At 42.6% G+C, this 23,364-nt stretch overlaps 1 protein-coding gene across 19 annotated transcripts in view; it reads right to left on the reverse strand.

Moving 5' to 3' along the window:
• rims1b (regulating synaptic membrane exocytosis 1b) overlaps positions 1-23,364 on the reverse strand; it is a 116,622-nt gene that overhangs the window by 71,763 nt on the left and 21,495 nt on the right. For 17 of the 19 annotated variants that reach the window (XM_061678686.1, XM_061678685.1, XM_061678684.1 and 14 more), the window contains exon 2: positions 11,015-11,228. The exons of 1 other annotated variant lie outside the window; for it this stretch is intronic. In XM_061678686.1, coding sequence (XP_061534670.1) covers positions 11,015-11,228 — 214 coding nt within the window. Of the gene's footprint in view, positions 1-11,014; positions 11,229-23,311; positions 23,337-23,364 lie in introns of those variants that run through there. One more of the 19 variants, XM_061678695.1, reaches the window with a different exon arrangement.

Here is a 23,364-nt window from a genome sequence, read left to right on the forward strand (position 1 = left end):
AATTGTTTACACATCATTTTCCGTATGACAAGAAAGGGAGCCCAGCGGAAGGCACTCACGGAGTCAGTTGCGCTGAACATTAGTACCAGACATGGTGTGCATTTACACATTGTAAAAAAGCAGTTAGTTATCCAAACTTTTGAACCGAGGTATGTGCTTCCAACCTGCAGAAGTTGCCTTGCCTCACCTGTGTAACTTTACCTGAGAAAACACCATGAGATAGCTGGAGGGAGTGTGGCGTTACTATGTACTAGACAACCTATGGACCAGCTGATAAATGCAGTTTGATAGCTCATTTTATTATGTTAAGTTCCTGACCATTTAAAAGGTTAATTTATTAAGGATTGTTTCCATACATGTTTTGACAAAAGGGACATTTTTACCCAAATAATGCACTTACTATCTGTATAGGAATTGTTTTTTTTATTATATTTATGATTATTTCTGTATAAGTCGGTGCAAGTTAATGATGGGGGGAAAAAACTTGGTATTCAACTATCATGAGAAATAAAACAAATCACACAAGGGGGAACAAAACAAAGAACAACATTTGTTTTGAAAGTCATTGTCATTTGCTGTTTCAGTAAGCAAAGAGAAAAAAATTAAAATGGGAAATATTTTTTGGGTGAGAAAAATAAGAGTTTTAATTTTAAGGTTTTAAGTTTGACATTATCATGATGTGTCACGGTGTTTGTGCAAAAAGACATTGGGACTTATCAAAATGACATTGGGACTTATCTTGTATTATTATCTGTGAACGCCTGCACACATATCTTAAATTTTACAACTGCTCCTTCGGAATACACTACAATGAAAATGGTATTTAAAAATCTTCATCACAATGGCTAATTGCTTTAATCAATATTAAGTACTGTAGCTCTATAGAGTAAAAGCTGTAAAATGTGAAAACTTGACTTAATTAAAAAGGGTATTTATGCTTGAGTATGCTAGGATAAAGCTTTCTTTAGAATTAGAATCAGAATAATAATCCTCTTTATTTGCCAAGTATGTCAAAAACGCACAAGGATTTGTCTTGGGTAGTTGGAGTCGCTCTAGTACAACAAGAGACAGCCATTTTGACAATAAATACTTTTGAGACATAAAAACATTAAAAAAAACACTACAGAGAGTCACTTAGCCTCTAACAATTTAATGGCAAGAGGGAAGAAGCTGTTGGAATGTCTGCTGGTTTTAGTTTGCATTGATCAATAGCGCCTTGCCTGAGGGAAGGATCTGGAAGAGGTGGTAACCAGGATGTGGAGGGTCCAAGAGGATTCTGCACGCTCTTGTCTTAAGTCTGGCAGCATGCAAGTCCTTAAGCGTGGGTAAAGGGGTACCGACGATTTTTCTGGCAGTCATGATTGTCCGACTGCAGTTGGAGTTTGTCCTTTTTTGTGGCAGCGTCAAACCAGACTGTGATAGATGAACACAGGACTGATTTTGACACCTGCTGTGTAGAACCGCCTCAATAACTCCTGTGGCAGACCGTGCTTCCTCAGAAGCCGCAGGAAGTACTTCCTCTGCTGGGCCTTTTTGATGATGGCGTTGATGTTGGTCTCCCACTTGAGGTCCTGAGACCTCAAGTTGAGGTTTCCCTTGAACTTGAAGGTTTAGGCACCAGATAACACTTGATATATAGTATCTCTCTGTGTGCTGTTTAATTATTACTGCCATTAAAAAATACATAGTGTTAAGTATAATACCAAAAGCAAAATGATGAATGGATGTATGGCCCAATTTTCCAGCATCAAACCATCAGTTTTACTGCAGCTTTTAATTTTTTTCCAACCATGATCACATCACAATAAATATGGGCTGTATGAATATGAGTACTTCAAATACCATTTTGGAATATATAATCCCATCCATGTGCCATCCACTTATTGCAGTGGGGGGACTGCATGTTCCAATGATCCTAGGAGCTCAGGGTAGGGTTACCCAGGGAAAATAGTATATAAGTGAGGGAACAGACGAAATGCTGCTCAAGACCCTCTCTAATTAAAAATAAAGTGGTCCTCTCTGGAACCAAGAGCCTGGTGGCTAGGCCTCCACCTATGGGGCCATGCTGGGAATGGCTTGATGGGTGGGCATGGGTCTCCGTTCTCATGGGCTCAACATCCACGTGAAGGGCCAAGTGGGTTGGGTGCAGTGTGAGGTATGTGGTGGCCAAAGGCAGGCACCTTGTCGGTGTGATCCCTGGCTACAGAAGCTATAGTATTTACACTTGGCACCAGAGCATCCGAGGTGTTGATCGACTTTGTGGTTATATCACTGGGTTTATGGCTGGATGTCTTAGACACTCGGGTGAAGAGAAGAGCGGCGCAGTCAACTGATCACCATTCTATGGTGTGTTGGCTCCGCTGGTGGGAGATGCCAGTCAGGCCAGGTAAAATAGAGTTTCAATTAAGTGGGTGCTCTGGGAGTATGGGGTACGGAACCACTGACATGAGTCAGTCAGTCCCTATACAACCAATGTAAGATTTGAGCTTCATTGCTAGCAGTAAGTTGATGTGGTTTCCAGTGGGGGTTGGACTCTGCAAATACTACCCCTTGTCACCTATTGTGTTGTAAACTTTACAGAGAGTTTCTAGCCACAGCTACGGAGTTGAGGGAGGCTGTTTTGGTGGCCTCAGTATTGTGTTGTTGCTTTTTGCAGTGGTTCTCTCTCTCGTCGGTGCGTGATCTTCACTTGACTAAAAAAATAGTCCCAAGATTACCACCATTCCCTCCACTCGTGTGTCCTCTTCCAGGTTGCATCTTGTTTTTCCCAGTTGTGGCTGTATCTTCATTTTTCTTAAGTCACATTTGATCAAGCAAGATTTCTGTCATGGAGCACTGTTTTGGTGGTCTCGGTATTGCTTTGTTGCTTTTGGCAGTGGTTCTCTTAGCTTTCATCAGAGCGTGAAGTTCATTTGGAGCCAGCTATGTGTGAAACAGTTGGGATAAGAATCAGCACCTCCAAATCTGAGCTCATGATCCTGAGCTGCGAAAATCGCCTTTTCAGGTCGAGGATGAGCTCTTGCGTCTAGTGGAGGAGTTCAAATCTCTTGTGGCCTTTTTCATCAGTGAGGAAAGAATAGAGCACAAAATCAACAAGCTGATCGGTGCAGCGGTGCGGACTCTGCATTGGTCTGTTGATGTGAAGAAGCTGATGTGAAAGACAAATCTCGCAAATTACTACTCTACAGTTCCACCCTCACATGGTCACAAGATGTGGGTAGTGACTGAAAAAAAAATACTCTGTGAAGAAAAAGATCCAAGAATACAAGAGGCTGAAATGAGCTTCTACCACAGGGTGTTTGGTCTCCGTTAGGCTTGGTACATACACACACACACACACACACACACACACACACCTGTAAATGTAATCGGACGGTTTTTGTCCCAATTTTCCAGCTTTCCAGACCATGGATGACACACACCAGATTATATTCTCATGTGTTATAAGATTATACTGCGGTGAATTTGCACTGGCTACTAGGACTCAAACGAGTCAGGCTGACAATCGTAAATATTAAATGTGTTCAATAGTTACGACCAAATATCTTCGCATGCAGGGAAAGACTACAACTCATGAGTCATGATTTTGTGAATTTGTGAATTATGCAAAAGAATCAAAATCAGGTAGCCAATCAAGAAGTGACCAGACTCTGGGGACGGGTCCACCTCCCGCACTCTGGGGCGGCTAGTGGGCGCTGACTGGGATGGGTTGGGGGGTGTTCCGGGGGCGGTGGTACTGTGGGGCTGGGTGTGACGAACCTCTCTCCCTGTGGTTGTTCCCCCCGATGGGCCCGGCCTGCAGGAGCCATGCCTCTTAATCACTCACTCAGCACACACACACACCATTCACTGTACATATTTATTCACCAATCACATCTGGGCACGCACACATACTTAGGGTTTCTTGGGGGGCTGGTGCAGGGTCAGGGGGATGTGGGCGTCGGACCGGGATTCAGTATGTCAGTGCTAGTTCCCAGTCTAGACGTTTAGCGACACCTTACCTGCCCCCCAGGTATTTTAATGCATCACACACACCCATCCCCTGTTTTAATGCACTAGATACACTGATCTCTGAGGGACGGTGGTATTTGGGTTCGGGGAATTTGGCTGCGGGGCAACAGTGTCCGACAGCCCTACCCTCACCCCCATTCTCATGGGCCACTCCAGATTTTAATGCAGTACACCACTCAAGGGCCACTTATTCACGGGGTAGGGCCAATGACTGCCAGTTGGGGACCTGGCAGCCATAGCAACAGGGGGGGAGGTGGGTTTCTTGGGCTCCTGGGCCCTCTGGCTGGATGGCTGCTCGGGGTGGGGGCTACCCTCTCATGGCTGCTCTCCAGCCCCCCTTACCCACCTTATTGTTCCTCTGTTGGGCATCCCTATCTGCCACCCTTTCTACCTAATAGGGGACACTGTCTCGCCCTCTGGCTGGGTGGGGACTGGCTACATTGGCGGGTCTTGCGAGTTGGTGGAGGGCATCTCGTTCTCCTGGGGGTGGGGAGAGTGGTGGTGGCCGTGTGCGTGGGGCGGTGGGGTGGCTTTGGGTTTTGGGGCGCCTCAGTGGGGCCGGTGGACCACCCTGGGTCCCTCAGTGTGGGTGGTGTCCCGTCCACCAGGCTGCTCTCGGGTGGGCTCCTGGGCCCGACCCCATCTCTCGGGTGGGTGGGATGGTGTCCTCAGCCCCCGCGGTGCAGGCTCAGCAAGGACAGGTCACCTCTGAAGGTTACAGTGCATGCGAGACGGTGTCACTTCACTTGCATGTGTCCTCAGATACTCACTTCTGGGAATTATTCGTTTGGTGGGGGGCCACACACTCATTGCGATAAACAACTCATAACTATGCGAACTTCCTGGGTTTCCCCTCACTTGCACTCTGTTTCCATCAATGTTTAGAGTTTGCATAGCCACTCCCACCACACTGCAGTTGTACAACCAGGTCCACTGCCTCTGTCGTGCATGCTTCCCCTCCAGTCCTTGTCCTGTCCAGTCCTGTCCGATATTGTCCGGTCCTTCCTTCACCAGGTTTAGCACTACTGCCCATACAACACTCGACTCTGATGTGTCATTTTACTAGGCATATAATGATTTATTTTTCTCATCTTTCTTAAAGCTAATGTCCTGTCTTTTGTTTTCTTCTCTTCCTATATTATTCATGTTATCTTTTTACTCTCTCCCTGTTGTTTTTTCTGTCACGCCCCTTTAAAACTTTGTTCTGTCCAACTGAATTTTTTAATAAAAATTCAGCAAAATACAAAGAACCATAGTGTTAAAACAGTTCTGGCATAAAAGGGATACAGATCTTCCTTTCTGCTTGACCAAACAGCTGTACAGGACAAAAAAAAAAGCGTCCAGACTGAGGAACAATTAAACAGCCCTAAATTAAAAAAAAAAAAAAACATGTCCGACATGAAACACAAAGTCCGGTCGACCTCGGAAATTGGAGGACCAGCTTGTGGAGTTGTGGAAATCCCTCAAGTGCTTATTTAACATCTCTGTAGAATATAAAGTCTGCTTTATCCCTGTTTCCAAGATTTTTAGCAGTCTTTTTTCCCCCCCTAAGACAAACAGCATTCCTCTCCTGTCCTCTTTCAGGTTGTGGCTCGTTTTTCCCGGCTGTTGCTTTTTCTTATTTTTTGTTAGATCATGTTTGATCAAGCGACATTCCTTCTTGGAGCACTAGACTTATGATTGGTGGTGGAACAGAATGTTTTTGTACAGTATGTGGTGTGCTGTGTTTAGATTATTGGAGCACAACACACACTGTATGATAAACTGTTAAATGCCTTATTTTTATCTCCATGTGTGGGGCACTGGGGTCAGTAACATAAAAAAAAAAAAAATTCTAGGTTTAAAAAATCCTTGTGTGTACCAGGCCTCAGCGTTAGGGTGAGAGTTATGGTTATCAGGGGCTCATCGTAGAGCCACTGCTCCTCCACAGTAAGAGGAGCCAGATGAAGTGGTGGGGTGGTGCATCTGGTTACAATGCCTCCCAGATTCCTCCCTGGTGAGGTGTTCCAGGCACACCCCACCAAGGAAAACCCAACACACTGCAGAGACAATGTCCCTTGGCTGGAATGGGAATCCCTCAGTATTCACTGGGAAGAGGTGGGCAGAGGGAAGTCTGGTCCGGAAATCTGTTTCGGCTGCTGCCCTCTCCACCCGACCCTTGGTAAGTAGAAGATCGATGGAAGGATAGACAGATGGAAGAATGCATGGACGGATCCATGGATGGATGAATGCATGATGGTAAATTAAAGATTTTTTCATTAAATTCTTTTTGAGATGATATGTTAGCAGTCAATTCAGTGTTCACAAAGCACAGCAAGCATACAGGTGTCTGTATGCACATTTTCAGACCAATTTTGCCAAACTTCAAACCTCCACAAACCAACCACTAAAAAAATTTGAAACAGTCACAGTTTCAACACGTAACTAAAATAATTTATTCTGCATCTTCAAATCATCACTCACACACTTCTGCATCACCTAATCGACTCCCCAAGCAGTTCTTGGACAACCTCGGAATCGCCTCCCGGTTGGTAGGTAAGCACCTCTTATGGGAGCCATCCAACAGGCATTCTAATCAGATACCCAAATCACCGAATCAGGGTAGATTACAAAGAGGAAAGGCTCCTCTTTTGAGCACCTTAAGCGAGCCATACAACCCACATTATTGACGATACCACACCATTCTGCTTCAGTAATTCTGTTACTCTCACTTGTGAAGAAGGCCTCCCGATACCTGAACTCTCTGGGATGATGTCTGACATGGGAAGGGTCACGATAACACTCATTCCAATCATTTCAGACTCAGCTAAGAAGCTAAATCAGTGCCTGCTGTAGACCATCATCCGACCTAATAAAAGAATATATATTGTCAGTGTGGGTTGGTCAAATAGAGGTGCTAACGCCCTAGCACTGATAGTGTTCACCACATTACTTTACTTGAAGACAAAAAGTGAAATGACCAATAGACTTTACACCGATTTTATTGGGGTGATCGGTATCGGCCGATATTTAGCATTTTATGCTAATCGGCTTTAATGTCATAATTCACCGATCCGATCAATGACGTCATTGATCGGCTCTGCAAAAGACATTTACTCCGCGTCGCTGCGTGCACAGTATATTTGAATCCAAAAGCTTATTATTTACTTTACTTTTTAGCCTTGTCTCGTGTCTTTTGATGTAGTATTGGAAATATCTGACGGCCAATAAAGTTATTAATTTTTTTTTTTTTAAAAACATGTCGGCGGTGTGGAACAGACAACATGTCTGAGACAGACAACACGCAATGCCCGGATCAAACTACAAGACAAATTAGCTCTTTCACGATTGCACTGTCAGACTACTGCAATAAAATCTTGTATTCCGATACCACCGCATCCCGTTTTTTACGATCATTGGGCTTTGCCATGTCAACTCAAATGCGACCGGAGACACTCATTACCGTGGTGACGACAACAAGAGTGGAGCAAAACCACTGTATTATAAAAACAAAATGGGGGAAAACGTGTGTTGGTGGTCACCGGTGCTCAGGACAGGAGAGGACATTCGTTTAAGGCTTGCTTGAGGTATGTTCACGTACTTTTAATACGATATGGCTCGCAAGCAGGAAACAAAAACGATATGTAGCCAAGCAAGCTAGTGCTAGCGCTAACGGTTCTACGTAAACATGCCGCCATTCTGTCGAATCATGCTGTAAAGTTTCGGTGTGGGTGAAGTAATTTAATTGCAATAAAGTAATTTAAGTTACAGTAAGTTAGCACCCATTATTTCTATCATGTAATGTTGGTTTGACCTGACAGTTTAGAATACACGAGCTGACTCGAGCAGTGATTTCCAACCTTTATGGAGCCAAGGAACATATTTTATAATAGAAAAATCTCACGGCACACCAACAGACAAAAATGTCACAAAAAGTGGATACATTAATTACTGTATTTACTTCCTGCCATCTAATAGAAGAGCATTCATTTGTTCTGTCTGTCACTATGCGTCACTCGCATAAATAGAGGGACAAAGATATACATGATTTATCCTTCCATCCATTTTCTAAGCCGCTTCTCCTCACTAGGGTCGCGGGCGTGCTGGAGCCTATCCCATCTATCATCGGGCAGGAGGCGGGGCACACCGCGAACTGGTTGCCAGCCAATTGCAGGGTACATACAAACCAACAACCATTCGCACTACACATTCACACCTACGGACAATTTAGCATTGTCAATTAACCTACCATGCATGTTTTTGGGATGTGGGAGGAAACCGGAGTGCCCGGAGAAAACCCACGCAGGCACAGGGACAACATGTAAACTCCACACAGGCGGGACCAGGGATTGAACCCCGCTCCTCAGAACTGTGAGGCAGACGCTCTAACCAGTCGCCCACTGTGCCGCCTACGTTTTATTGTAAATATAATTTTTTGAGCAATTAAGTACTCAAGCAGATGAGCAGATAAAGTAGTATATTCGCTAATATACATGGATAACCAGTTTCAAGATATACGGCAGTTTTAAAATGTCAAGGTTTCAAAACCGCTTAGACATTCCAGCAGAAGTATCAGCTGTTTTTGTTTTGTTTTTTTGGGGTTTTTTTTGAGCCGCCAGTGCAAGCAAAGTGATAAGACCGCTGCCCTTCCTGCTCTTGGGGCCATATTCTCCCGTTGGTGCATAAGTCTACATTTTACACGCCTGGCTTGTACGCTGTCAAGGTGCGCTGATTCTCCCGTAATTACTTCTGACACACCCACCATGCATACCAGGCGAATATGTGCGCACCAACGCAAAAGGTCTGATTCATTGAAGTCTAAGGCTCGCTGGAATTACCAGATCGTGGAGTTTTCCTGAGACACAAGAATGCCATAGAAATCCATTTGGGAAATATGTCACACTTTAAACGTGAAATTAACTCATGTAGCGCATAAGTCAATCATTGTCAGTGAGATGTGTGCACTCCTTCATGTAACAGGCTATTTTAACGGAGCCTGTTTTTTTGTATTCTGTATTTTAAATATCCAATAAAAGTAATTCAATCGGAAATCACAATACTGTGCTCATAACTGAACACACTTTGAACGGCCGTTGGGCACTCTGTGAGTGGGCCAGATGTCTCCAGTAACATCAGCGCAAGTCAGCCACCATGCCTGGCGGACCGTCGCCGGCAGTCGGAGCACGGGAGCAGTTAACTGAATCAAAACATGCAATAGGATGTTTCGCTTTTCCGGGACACTTGACTTACTACATGCCTAAGAAGTGCAGATGAGGAAATAGACTTAAGTCTTTGAGAGAATACGCGCTCTGCCAGATATGAGAGGGAACGCCCACACTTCAGGGTTGCTCCTTGCTCTAAATGCCCAGGTATGCAAATGATACAATTAGGTGAACGGCGGAATGGGCACTGTTAGAAAAGTGCAGAGGTGCGCGCCTTTTCTGACTTAAGCATATGGGAGATGGCTCTTTCAAACCAGGGGCATTTCCTGTCCAGAATTTGGAGGTTATTGTCTTCGAAGGAATGTCCATTATTCTTTAGATGCAAATGAACCGCTGATTCTGGACTTAAAGAAGCCGGCCATCGATGCTGCGCCATGAAGTGGTTGCTTCATCTTTCCGATGCAGAGATCGTTGCACTCCTGCATTGCACCACCGAAACAACATTGCTGAGTTTGCTTCTTGGGATTTTGTCCTTGGGATGAACCAGTTTTTGTATGAGGGTGTTGGTCGGTGTGAAATACATTGGTATATCATGTTTGGAGAAAGTTTCTCTGACAAAGCAGCCAGGTAGGGGACCACCACATTTCACCTCCTGTTTCTGTCTTCAGGTTCACTACACCCGAGCCTGAAGACAGAAACAACTAAATCTCTCCCCTAATCTGACCAGTCTTCCAGATCAGCCTACATTTGTTCACAGTGTGAGTCAAGGCTAGTTCGGTTGGTTGGATCCTGAGCAGATTGGGCACCAGCAGGCATAGGGTAAGTCTCATGGCCATCTACACCAAGGAGGAGTCCTCAGATTGAATGGAAGAAGCGCAGGTCTTTGAAATAGCACAAACATGTATACTGTAAGCACTGATGCCCTGCTGATTCATCTTAACAGTAAAAATTGTCTTGACCTTGTCTTGAATGTTTTATTTCAGTTCATACATGACATACAGAAGGCTATGGAAATTATAATAACTATCTGTTTATTTCTTTTGAGACATTTCATGATCCCAAAGTGGCCGTAAACAATTATGAGGCTATTGAGGTCCAGAACTCTGTAATTATTTATTATTTTTCCCTACATTCACGTTTACTTGATGTATGGATGTGAAAAGACAGAAAGTTGTGCAATGTCATGAGTTGTGGCTGAATTGGTTCAGACTGTACGTGCAGGTATTTCTAAAGTTTTAAAGTCTGATCAAATTAAACTGAATTGTAATTCTTATTACATTGAATATAGTCGAAAAAGCAACATAACATCTAATCTAAACTTTAAAAGTTGAAAGTCTGTCCAAATAATATATAGAACAACTGCGAATCCGGCACATTACGTTCAACCAGTTTCCCTCAGGTAAAATAAACATTGAACCTTATTTCGAATTACGTCTGTGTTTTGTTTTGATTTTTGTTCTTATTTTGTTGTTTTTGTAAAACTGTGCAGCCATCACTCTCATACTGTCCTGTGTTTCGTTTGGACACACAGCTTGTGGGATTAGCCACTGCCTTACATGCTTGCATGATGGGAAAATGCAAGAGACAGAAAAACACAGATGTCAGATGTGATACATGAGCTTTTGCATTCAAGTGAGGTTCAGTTTTTCAGTTTTTTAACCATTCCCAAAAACGAATGAGCCTAATGGCAACTGTTGTAGTGATCCCAAGACATTTCTCCAATACCCTTTGGTCTCGCCAAAGTTTGACTAGGAAACAAAGAAGCAGATGCTAAACTCACAACTGAACAGCAGCTAAAGCAGAAATGAAGAGTATGTGAGTGGGAGTCTGAAAGCGATAAAAGAGATGTTTTGTATTCTCACATTGTTGGAGCGCAGGGAGACTCGGCCCCCACAACGGGCACAGAATTTGGTTTGGCAGTAGGAGCACAGGTGACCACAGCCATCCGCAAACTTGGTCTTACGGCAGATGCCACAGGTGGGTGCGTCATCCTTCTGTTGTGTCTGCTGACGCCGTGTCTCCGCGCCGATGCGCCGCACCTCCTGTTTATAGCTCTCAAACTGCTGGTGCAGTGTTCTGTGAGAAAAGGAGAGGAACTTTTGGTACATTCGACAAACGTAACAGAGATACTGTCAAAACATTCTCGTAAATAAAAGTGATATATTTTTTAGGAATAAGTGAATGATTTGCCCAAAAACAGACACATACTGTCCAATTAACTGAGATTTTTGCTCAGTTTCACTCTGAAGCATAAACCTATGATTCACTAAGATCCCAAATAGCAGGTCTTAAATTTAATGCTCACTCACTCTAACAGATTGTGTGCACTGGTGGCAACAGGTGTAAACGTGATGGTACCCTTGTATTTAAAAGATTAGTTTAGGTAGTGCTGATAGTTTTCAATCATGGAACATTTGGATGAAATAGGAAGTGTTAGTAGAAGACACAGAAATTACACAGATGCTATGAAATTTGAAAGGAATTTTGCTATCGGTGACTGGCTCCAAGTCAGTCCTGAGATCATTCAGAAGTTGAAAAAATGCATTGCTTATCATTTTTGTTTCTGGCATTTAAATGTTTTTTACACGAGCTGAACAAGAACATGGTCCGAGTGGACCATCTTCCGCGCCTCCATTGCTGAGCCGGCCGACCGGAGCTGTGGCCGTAAGGTAGTCGGTGCCTATTGTGGCGGCAACCCTGAACCCGTTGGTGGACACCAGCAGTGAGGGATGCCGTCAAGCTGAAGAAAGAGTCCTATCGGGCCTTTTTGGTCTATGGGACTCCTGAGGTAGCTGATAGGTACCGGCTGGCCAAGCGGAATGCAGCTTTGGTTGTCACTGAGGCAAAAACCCGAGCGTGGGAGAAGTTCGGTGAGGCCATGGAGAAAGACTTCCTGACGGCTTCGACGAAATTCTGGTCTACCATCTGGCGTCTCAGGAGGGGGAAGCATTGCACCATCAACACTGTGTATAGTGGGGATGGGGCGCTGCTGACTTCGACTCGAGACATTGAGAGTAGGTGAGGAGAATACGTCAAAGACCTCCTCAATTCCACCAACACGCCTTCTCATGAGGAAGCAGAATCTGGGATCTCTGAGGCGGGCTCTCCTATCACTGGGGTTGAGGTCACCGTGGTGGTTAAAAAGTTCCTCGGTGGCAAGGCCCTGGGGTGGATGAGACTCACCCGGAGTTCCGAAAGGCTCTGGGTGTTATGGGGCTGTCCTGGTTGACATGCCTCTGCAACATCAGGGACAGTGCCTCTGGACTGACAGAATGGGGTGGTCCGCCTTTTTAAGAAGGGGGACCGGTGGGTGTGTTCCAACTACAGGGGAATCACACTCCTCAGCTTCCCTGGTAAGGTCTATTGTGGGGTGCTGGAGAGGAGGGTCCGTCGGGAAGTTGCTCTCTGATTCAGCAGGAGCAGTGTGGTTTTCGTCCTGGCCGTGGATCAATGGACCAGCTCTACACCATCAGTAGGGTCCTCGAGGATGCATGGGAGTTCACATCCATTTGCTCTCTCCACATGTGCGGCAATACAATTTTGAACTTCTTGAAGCAACTGGGGTTTAATTTTATTGACAATATCGTGGCAGATATGAATCATGTTGTGAGTCTCGGGGTGCTTAGCTCTCTCTGTGTATGCCTTCATTGTTGGGATCGCTGTTCCTAATGTGCATGGCTATGAGTGGCAGTGTGATGAATGCAATGAGATACCCACTTACAGTAACAAAGTAAGTCACGATTGAAAATTGTTCATATAACTACGCCAGGAAGTATTATATTGTCTGTTTGTAAGTGCTTGTACAGCGTTTGTGTAGCAATATTCCTTATTTTGAGAGGTATAAGTGCCACGTGTTCAATGCAAAATTTTGTTCACTTGTCAAAAGGTTTTTTTCATCCAATATGTGTTAGCGTTGAGATAGCGATTTTTGTAAACAAAACTATGAAAAAAATTAAGTCTGTGATATTTTGGAGCATTCAATTATTTTGTTATGTGTGTTGAGTTTTACAGTAAACGTCAACTGCAGTGTCAATAAACAACTTTAAGCAGGCAACATTCACCCTTAGTCCTTGCTACTATGGTAGCACCTGAAACAACCTATTAATGTGATCACTGGGCTCTGCATGCTGTCGGGCAATACTGGATAGCAGTGCTGGAGCAGACCCTGAAATGCTTGTATAAGAGTGGTAAAATCTGAGATTTTAGAGCCAGTCTGATCTGACTCGTTTATTTGCTGAAATTGGACCGATTTCCGTTCTCAAAGACCGAATCGAGACACCCCTATTATTCAGCCAGTAGTTGATTACAGTGAACACATTTGATTGACAGGTGAAGGGCTTGTCTCCAGCACCTTCAGAGGACAAACCACACAGTCCTGCAGCTCAAAGGTGGGCCATATTTTTCACGATTTCCGAGGGGTAAAAAAACAATTATACTGTCGTTTATCATAAGCAGTTTTTGGGAAAATATATCGTTCTAAAACATGTGTTATTGTGACAGGCGTAGGTTAGTATACCATATTAATATTAGAAACATGCAGAATTACTATGAATATCGTGGAAGAGAGATTTCTTGCCTTTTTCAGTTTGCTGTGTGGAAAAAGACAAACTCGTTAACTGATCTCTCACACTTACTTTAGAAATTCTGTAAACATTCATTTAAAATGTACAAAAACATAAACAAAGTTAGTCCAATAATAAAATTGGTAAAATTGGTAAAAAAAAGAACTGGTAAAATTGGCTGTTGAGATGAGATTTTAGGCAGAGAGAGAAAATAAAAAATCTTTTCTGAACCAATACTCCTCAAGCGGGTCACGGGACTGCTGGAACCTATCCCAGCTTACTTTGGGCAGGAGGCAGGGTACACCCTGAACTGGTTGCCGGTGAATCGCAGGGCACATAGAAACAAACAACTGTTCGCACTCGCATTCACACCTACGGGCAACTTTTAGAGTCTTCAATTAACCTACTATGCATGTTTTTGGGATGTGGGAGGAAACCGGAGTGCCCGGAGAAAACCCACGCAGGCACGGGGAGAACATGCAAACTCCACACAGGCGGGGCCGGGATGTCATGCCCCTGTGTTTCAAATTGTTTTTCTTTGTGTTGCAGTGTCTGGGTGACCGAAGGTGGGCGTTGACATCGGTGCCGCACCTGTCATGCATCAGCCTTTTTCGGGGGCACCGTGACAGTGTGTGGGCGTCGGAATATTCACTCGTTTTTGCCGCCGTTCTGACCGCTGTCAAAATTTAGGTTCTATATGATTATACCACACGGACCTTTTGTCGTGTCTCCCTGCGTTATCTGTTTTTTTATTCTCTCTGGTGGTGAGTCCCTTTAGTTTCGTATGTCTCGCCATCACATGTTGTCATTGAATTAAAATTGCTCAGACCTCTTTCCTAGAGTCTCTTTTTTGGGATCTGCCCTTACGGGATTGCCGTCCATGACACGGGGAGAACATGCAAACGCCACACAGGTGGGGTCGGATTTGAACCTCGCTCCTCAGAACTGTGAGGCAGATGTGCTAACCAGTCACCCACCGTGCCGCAAGAGAATAAAAAATAACCTGATTAATTAATAACAGTCCGAACCACAAAAATCCAGGAGGACTTTGGCCTTCACTTTTTGGATAAAACAATGCATCACACCCAAATCAAAGCACAACGCATGCATTAGCTAGCATCATGGGCTAGCGAGCACAACAAACAATTCACTTTCCCTTAAATGTCTGTTGTATGAATCTCCACGCTGCACATGGAGCAAGGCTAGTGCTGGGCGATTATATGATCGAGATTGAAGATCGGGATACATTTCCTGTCAATCTCTATTATCAACTGTTTGCGTATTTCCTCACTCTAACACAGCGAGAATGTGAGTGACAACAGCCAATCAGAGTTGTCCTTTTCCTGCTCCACTTCCGGTTCTTAGTTTTGGGAGTAAACAGAAAGTGCACATCCTCGGCTGGGAAAATCCAAACTCTGGGTCCAACTCAGACATCTTCACAGAGAGCATGCCGCGTCCTTGGCGGTCACTCTTCGCCCATGCTCCGTTAAAAGTTTTTTTTTTTAAATCCTGATAATAATCAAGATCAGACGATATGAAAAAAATAATTGTGATCTTTTTTTTTTGCCAGATTGCGCAGGCTGTGGAGTATCGGACAGAGCCAACACCGGTAGGTGTACCGGTTTTCCGGCATTTCATGAGCCCACAAGTGGCTAACGACACAACCGTCCAACTCTGTCGGCTCGCTGTGTGATCCGCACGCCGGCTCACCACTACAATGACAGTTTATCGAAAAAACTAGTGTGTGTATTGTATTTATCAACCAATAAGTCGATATATCTTGACAGACCTACATCCATCCATTTTCTATACACCTTATTTTCATTAGGGTCACGGACGGGTGAGCTATCCCAACTGAGTTTGGGAAAGAGGAAACACTGGACAGGTTACCAGCCAATCTTAGGGCACATTCAGACAAACAACAATTCAGATTCATGACTAAAATAAATTATAGAATCTTTAATGAACCTGACATGGGTATTTTTGGGAATGTTGGAGAAAGCCAGAGCGCACGGAGAAAACTCACACAAGCACGAAAGAACATGCAAACTCCGTACGGGATACAAGCCCAACCTCATAACTGTGACATGGTTCTGCTAACCACTCATCAAACATTGACTGTAATTGAGTCTTTATTTATTGTGTCTTCAATCAAATCTGGCAAAATACAGTGGACTATGTGGATGCAATCAGGAGAGGTGCTGTTTGTTCAGTCTTACATAATGGTCTAAAACGGAATATGACAGCATATGACTATAGGCGGTTGACCTACAACAAACTGGACTCAAAACAGGAAGAAATTATTTCATTCAATTAAAAACAATTTTCAAGGAATTGATTAATTAACTGTTAATTTTCCAAGTGGTGTTTTTTTTTCACAATATAAAGCAGTTCCCAGATTTCTTGCGAGCATGTCTGTGGCATTTTTATAAAAAAAAAAAAAAAAAAAAGGAGGAGGAGCAAAAGTTATATTACACTTTTCAAGGTTAGTGGTTATCGAACCCTGAGTAAAAAAAAAAAGCGAATGACAAAAGTGACGAACATATGTCCCCATAGAGACCTTAAAAGCATTGACTGTATTCTCACTCCCGGAGGCAGCGTGGAGGTAATTTGGCCGATTAAATTACTGTGCGGATCTGTGCATGTGACACAAACAAAAGCAAATACCTAGGGCTGGTTGGTATGGCCTTGAACATATACAGAGTGAAGGGTTGCATGTTCCCAGCAGAAAAGGAGAAGCTCCTCTATTGTTTTATCTCCAGTAGACTTGATTATTGTAATGGTCTTCTGAGTGGACTCCCCCAAAAGAACATTCAACAGCTGCAGCTCATTCAGAACACTGCAGCTCGGGTTCTGACCAGAATGAAGAGATCAGAGCATATTACTCCACCTCTAAAAACTCTATACTGGCTCTCAGTGAGCTATACAATTGACTTAAAAAGTTCTGCTACCGGTCTATAAATCACTAAATGGTTTAGGTCCTGAACACACGAAAGAAATGCTAACAGTGTATAAACCCAGTAGGGCTCTGAGATCTACAGACTGGTGGAGTAGTAGAATAGTGGGGCACAGAGTCCAAAGCCAACATCGTGAAACAGGATTTAGCTGTTATGCTGCACACAAATGGAATAAGTGGCCAACAGAAGTCAAGTCAGCCCCAAGCGTGAATGTTTCAGGCTAAAAACTACTGTTTTTTTTCCTCATGCTTGTAATTGAGCATTTCTATTTTTAAATTATCTTGAATGTTTTTGGTAATTTCAGTAAGCTGTCTTTTATTTTTCTGTACTTTGTTTTTAAATGTGTTTTGCTCTTTGTTATTATACGTGTTGTAATATTGTAAAGCACACTGAGTTACCTTGTGTATTGTAGCGGAGACAAAGAGTTTGATTGTAACGTTAAACGTACATCGAACTAAACCGGAAGTAAAGGCAAGTGTTTGCTTTCCAGCGTATTCTTTTCCAAAATTATTAACGCTTTTATCCAAAACCAATATATGCTACAGTATGAAATGCACTATATATAGTTAATACATTTGCCTTGCCTTGAAATAAAATAAAAACAATTTTGGAAATTAACTTTTTTTTTGCTCAGGAAAATAGAGGTAGGAGAAGTATTTGTAGCTTAAATTATTCCCCCGTGGGAAGTTTATGTCATACTGCTGCAACGTTTGGGGAACTTCTGGACACTCTTAATGTGAAGTAACACCACCGGTAGTCAGTGTCGACACCAGAGCACATCAGACAGGGCAGCAGTCGGTCCGCACAGAGCGGGGGGGCATATTTTACTGCCAAAAAAAAAAAAAAGAAAACGCTCAGCACACACACATTAATGACGCCGACACTAACGAAAGTAGTCAGGTAAAAAGTAATACACTGCAACTTGACAGAAATAAACCCCAGTGAAGTGTCATGCACTTGGATAAGCAACAGTATTGAATGTACAGTATGTACTGTAGTTTAATCACAACTTTAATGAACAACCTCCTCTCTGTTAGCTGCCATGGCTTCAGTGTAAACAGTGCTCATCAAGGGACTAGTTAAGACGCTAAGGGGGGGGGGGGGAAATCGATTTTCTTTTTTTAATTAAAAAGAAAAAAAGTAATTGCTTGAAAATGGGGGATTTTCACTCAGCCTAGCAACCAAGTCATGGGAAGAGAAACTCAGTGTCAGTACATTATTATGTACTGTGAATTAACCAAAATGTAAACTGGAAAAAAAAATCTGATCAGCTTCTCATACATTTTTGGAAATATGCACCTTTTAAAACTTTTCCTCGGTTGTGGAGGCCCTCCAGACCCTAATTATATGTATAAAAGCAATTAAAAGACTATTTTAATTAATATGTACCCTGAAAGGAAACATATGCCCATCGCTAAGTTGGACATTACAGTAAAGTGTTGTGTTTCGGGGATCTGGTATAGATTTAAAAAATAATTCATTGACATTGGAGTTTGGACAGACCTCATATGGATGTAACCATACATAATTCTAAAGGAAAAGCAATATGGTAGCGACGTTATTATCATGACCACACAAAGCTATCTATCCTGCCAATGGGAACCGGCTCAGCCAAGGCCAAGCACCATGGGAACAGCTGTCAGAAACAGAGGGTTCACGGCCAGTTGTCATGGTAACATGGCGTCAACTGCTCCGTGTCAGCGGGTGTCAATGCACCAGCTGTTCCTGTTCTTAGAGCCACATTTTCATCATTCTTTTATACTGCTTACAGCAGATAATGCTGCACTAAGTAATTCTTTTAGTAAAAAAAAAAAAAAAAAAAAAAAAAAAAAAAAAAGAAAAAATACATCTGGCACCATCACATACGAGCTCCACAGCAATCCTCTGAAAATATTTGGATTAATTCATATTCTAATGTTAGAATTCATTATCAGGACTTGATAAATTGAAAAAATGTCTCAAAACGCAGCTAGTGCTTAGTCCCATTCAATGTTACACAAAATAGGTACAGTATAACAAAATTATTTAAGGGTTAAAGGGTAAACTTACAGGTCAACAATATATAATATAGCCTATAAAAGTATGAAAATACTGTAAAACCTGTGGCACACATTATTTCAGCCAGTCAATTTCAATACCTCTTGTGCTCTGCCAAGCCCTGCAATCGCACCATTTTGTAGTTTAGTTACCGATAGAAGTTATTCCAAGTTTATTGATATAGCTGTCGACAATTTGGAACAAAATGATCAATGTGCATCTATTCCATTTTCCGTACCGCTTATCCTCACTAGGGTCGTGGGCGTGCTGTAGCCTATCTCAACTATCTTTGGGCGAGGTACACCCTGATCTTCTCGCCAGCCAATCGCAGGGCACATATAAACAAGCAACCATTCAAAATCGCAATCGCACCTACGGGCAATTTAGAGTCTTCACTTAACCTACCATGCATGTTTTTGGGATGTGGGAGGAAACCAGAGTACCTGGAGAAAACCCACGCAGGCATGGGGAGAACATCTAAACATCACACAGGTGTGGCCGGATATGAATCCAGGTCCTCAGAACTGTGAGGCAGATGTGCTAACCAGTAGCCCGTGCCACCCAATATCCTTCTTTTAAAGAGATACGGCTGGTTGTTAGTTGGTATCTAATGAAATGATGTGCCACAAGCAAAACTGCAAGCCTTGAGATGAATTGGGTGCAAACGCCGTCTTATAATATTACTGGGGATGTGGCTGTGTTCAGAATAACCAGTCTCTCTCTCTCTCTCTCTCTCTCTCTCTCTCTGTCTCTGTCTCTCTCTCTCTCTCTCTCTCTCGCTCTCTCTCTCTCTCTCTCTCTCTCTGTCTCTGTCTCTCTCTCTCTCTCTCGCTCTCTCTCTCTCTTTCTCTGCTATCGAGTCCAACAAAACCAGCCGAAATGTTTATGTAACAATATCTATATCTCAGTTCAGTTTTATTACAGTAATTTTAACCATAACGGCTCATTATTTGATCGTGAGACAAGACCACGACGATATCGAGGCACTTTTAAATTTGCGATATCGTAAATATTGTTACATTTATATTTAATTAGTGATGCACCGAAATGAAAATTCTTGACCGAAACCGAACTGATGAGCACAGGGTTTGAAAACCGAAAGCCGAAACACCAGAAGAAATGATCAATCTATCAAACAAACTTAATTTGTAAGGACTTTTCGTATATATATATATATATATATATATATATATATATACACACACACACATATATATATATATATATATATATATATATATATATATATATATATATATATATACATACACATATATACATATATATATATATATATATATATATACATATATACATACATATATACATATATACATAAATTTTCTGAGGCGCTTCTCCTCACTAGGGTCGCGGACGTGCTGGAGCCTATCCCAGCTGTCATCGGGCAGGAGGCGTTGTACACCCTGAAGTGGTTGCCAGCCAATCGCAGGGCACATACAAACAAACAACCATTCGCACTCCGCCTTTCGCCCGAAGTCGGCTGGGATAGGCTCCAGCACCCCGCGACCCTAACAGGGATAAGCGGTGTTGAAAATGGATGGATGGATGGACTTTCAATATAAGGAAAAATGTACAAAAAAACAGAGGTTCAATGAGGAAATGTCCTCGCCTTCAGCTGTTTACGTGTCAGGCTGTGACAGGCTGATATGTTCAAAATGTGGGCTATCAAATATTTCATGAGAAAACAAGCCTAAAATTACTACTGAGTCTATTTTGGGGTGAATTTTTTCTGCAGACATCATTTTTAAGTTCAGAACAATGGAAGAAGTGCCAATGTTCTCACCATTAACTAGTTTTTTTAACTGAGGCATGCCGGGCCTGCAGTTCTTTAGCTGTTGTCCCTGGTTTCTTTGTGATCTCATGGATTTCGCTGTGCTCTTGGGGTAATTCTTGTAGGTTAGCCACTCCTGGGAAGGTTCACCACCGTTCCATGTTTTCTCCATTTGAGGACAATGGCTTTCACCGTGGGTCGCTGGAATTCTCAAGCTTTAAAATGGTTTTTTAACCCTTTTAAGACTCATAGATGTTGATTGCTGAATTTCTCGTCTGCTCTTGAAATTCTTTGGATCCTGGCATTTTGTTGCAGCTTTTTGAGCTCTTTCGGGTAACTTCATTTTGCCAAACAGGTTCTATTCAATTGATCTCTTGATGAACAGGTTGTCCGCAACAAGCGGTAGCAGACAAAACAGGTCAATTAAATTGAAAAAGCAAAACAAAACAAACAAAGGCTTTACTTTTATTCGACCATTTGTTCGACTCAGAGGGGCCAGTTTTTATCGTGAGGGCTCCTAACCCTCTTCCCTTGGGAAAACCATATGATGGACATACTGTTCATTTTAAAATGATGATGAAATTATAATTTATGACAATGATGATGAAAGTATCGTTTATGGTTCAGTCACACTATTTAGCAAATCATTTATGAGCAATTCAAACCAATTTACCTATTTAAAATCATATTTCCAAACAGAACATGGCTAAATCGTTACTACTACAATATGGCACTTTATTTGAATGATAGTTTGTTTTCCTTTCCAATATTCTTTAAAGGACTGTGGGCTTTTTAACGTTGCACATACAGTATCTTCATATGTCTGTGCTATAAACAGGGTTTATATAGATAGATAGATAGATAGATAGATAGATAGATAGATAGATAGATAGATAGATAGATAGATAGATAGATAGATAGACAAATTAAACAGGCAATCTTAGCAGTTAGCTGTATAGCCCCCCCACCAAACACACACACGCACGCGCGCACACACACACACACACACACACACTCTCGTAATTTTGGGATGATTCGTACGTGACGTCACTTGAGGAAAAAAACTTTTGGTTTTATTCCCGTGACAAAGCTGCAGGTGGCTTGCGGTGGGAGCAGTTTACTGGCTTACCAGACTTTACAGGGTAGGTGCGGGCTCGCTAGCTTTCCCACCAGTAGTCCAGATGAGTTGAAGGCTCGCGCTTGTCATTTGAAATGAATAAGTAGCGGACCAACGTCAATATAGGTACATGGTGGCAACTGGTAAGATACAACGGCGTACTATCCTGTCTATGACATTAATATGTGGAGCGCATGTACGCAACGGTGCTGTGATAATATCGTGTCCTATCTGGAAGAAGCAGACAATTATGTTGCAGCAGGCACCCAATCATATTGCAGCGGGTTGCTTTTAATGCAAATAGAATAATCGATACAACGTCACAGTGCTCGCTCTCTCTGTCTCTCTGTCTGTCTCTCTCGCTCTGTCTATTTCTCTTTCTCCCGCTCTCTCTCTTTGGGACAGGTGGAGGAGATTGCTGTTGAAAAAAGACAACTGAACCATTAAAACATGCACTCGCTCAAATGCGACAAGATTACATTTTTAATCGCACAAACTGAAAAAAATGTTGCAATTGGTCGCAGTCTCGAGTCCTGCCAGTGGAAAACAGAACCCAATGCTTCCTGAGTATCTATGAATAATACTTGAGATGGGGTGGAGATGATGGAAAGATGATAGAAACAGGATGGGAAGAACAATGAGATGAAGAAGAGACAGCAATAGAATAGATAGTACTCCCGTACTCTTCATCACGTGTAAAAGTAATGAAAAGAGTAAAGAAAATAAAGTCAAGAATGACAGATGGGTGATTAACTAAATGTAAACATCATTGTTGTGTTCTTGTTTTCTGCCACAATGCTATGGTGACTTTTACATATCTGCCTCTCTCTTCTGTTTACAGGATTTAAAATTCTCATCTCAGAATGTAGACAGAATTAAAGCACCCAGATGGCCAGTCTGTGTCTATCTGACAGGCAAGAGTTTCTCAATCATTCTGGTCTATCTTCCCAAATAACCCAACTGCAACTAATCATCGATTTGTATTAAACCAGCTGCTACTCAAGGCTTTGTTAAATGGATGATATCATTAGATATGGGCAGCCACTTCCAATTTACTGTACACTACAATGAGTGTGTGACCATATTTTTCTCAACCTTTTTTCCACATGCAAACAGAATTTTAGATGACAGATATATTTTCGGAACACGCCACCCAAAGGCAAGACTTTCCAAGACAGCTTTGAGGATTTGACTGGAGACATTAGTGTAGCGTATATTGGTTTGGATAAAAGCGTAATTAATTTGGAAAGGAGGTTCGGAAAGTAAACACCTGCGCCTACTTCTGAGGTAATTCAACAAACGTTAGAATGTTACAATCAAAGCTGTCTTTGTCTCGTATAGGGCACCACGTCTCTTTTTATATTAGCAAATTTGAAGGAAAGTGACGAAAAACCTCTTTATCCATCTCTGTTCTCTAAAAGGCTTGCTACATTAATAGAATGATAGTTCTCGATTTCAGCGGTCAACTGTTGCACTCAAACACAGTGCACAACAGGAGGTTGAATTTTAGAGGAAATTTAATGAAAACTACGGGGGAACTTGGGGGAAATGCAGAGGGACTTTACTACACACACAAAAATCACAGGTAAACCTACATAAAGAACAAGATGTAGGGCGAATGACTGAACTCGTCGTGTGACCATGAAAGGAGTTAATGCGTTGAGAGAGAACAATAACTGCCATGTTTTACTCACGATCGCATATCACATGGTCTGGGATGGTCTTTTCTCAGTTGTCTCAGAAGGAA

This window comes from Phycodurus eques, chromosome 6 (genome assembly GCF_024500275.1).
Source record: "Phycodurus eques isolate BA_2022a chromosome 6, UOR_Pequ_1.1, whole genome shotgun sequence".
Lineage (NCBI taxonomy): Eukaryota > Metazoa > Chordata > Actinopteri > Syngnathiformes > Syngnathidae > Phycodurus > Phycodurus eques.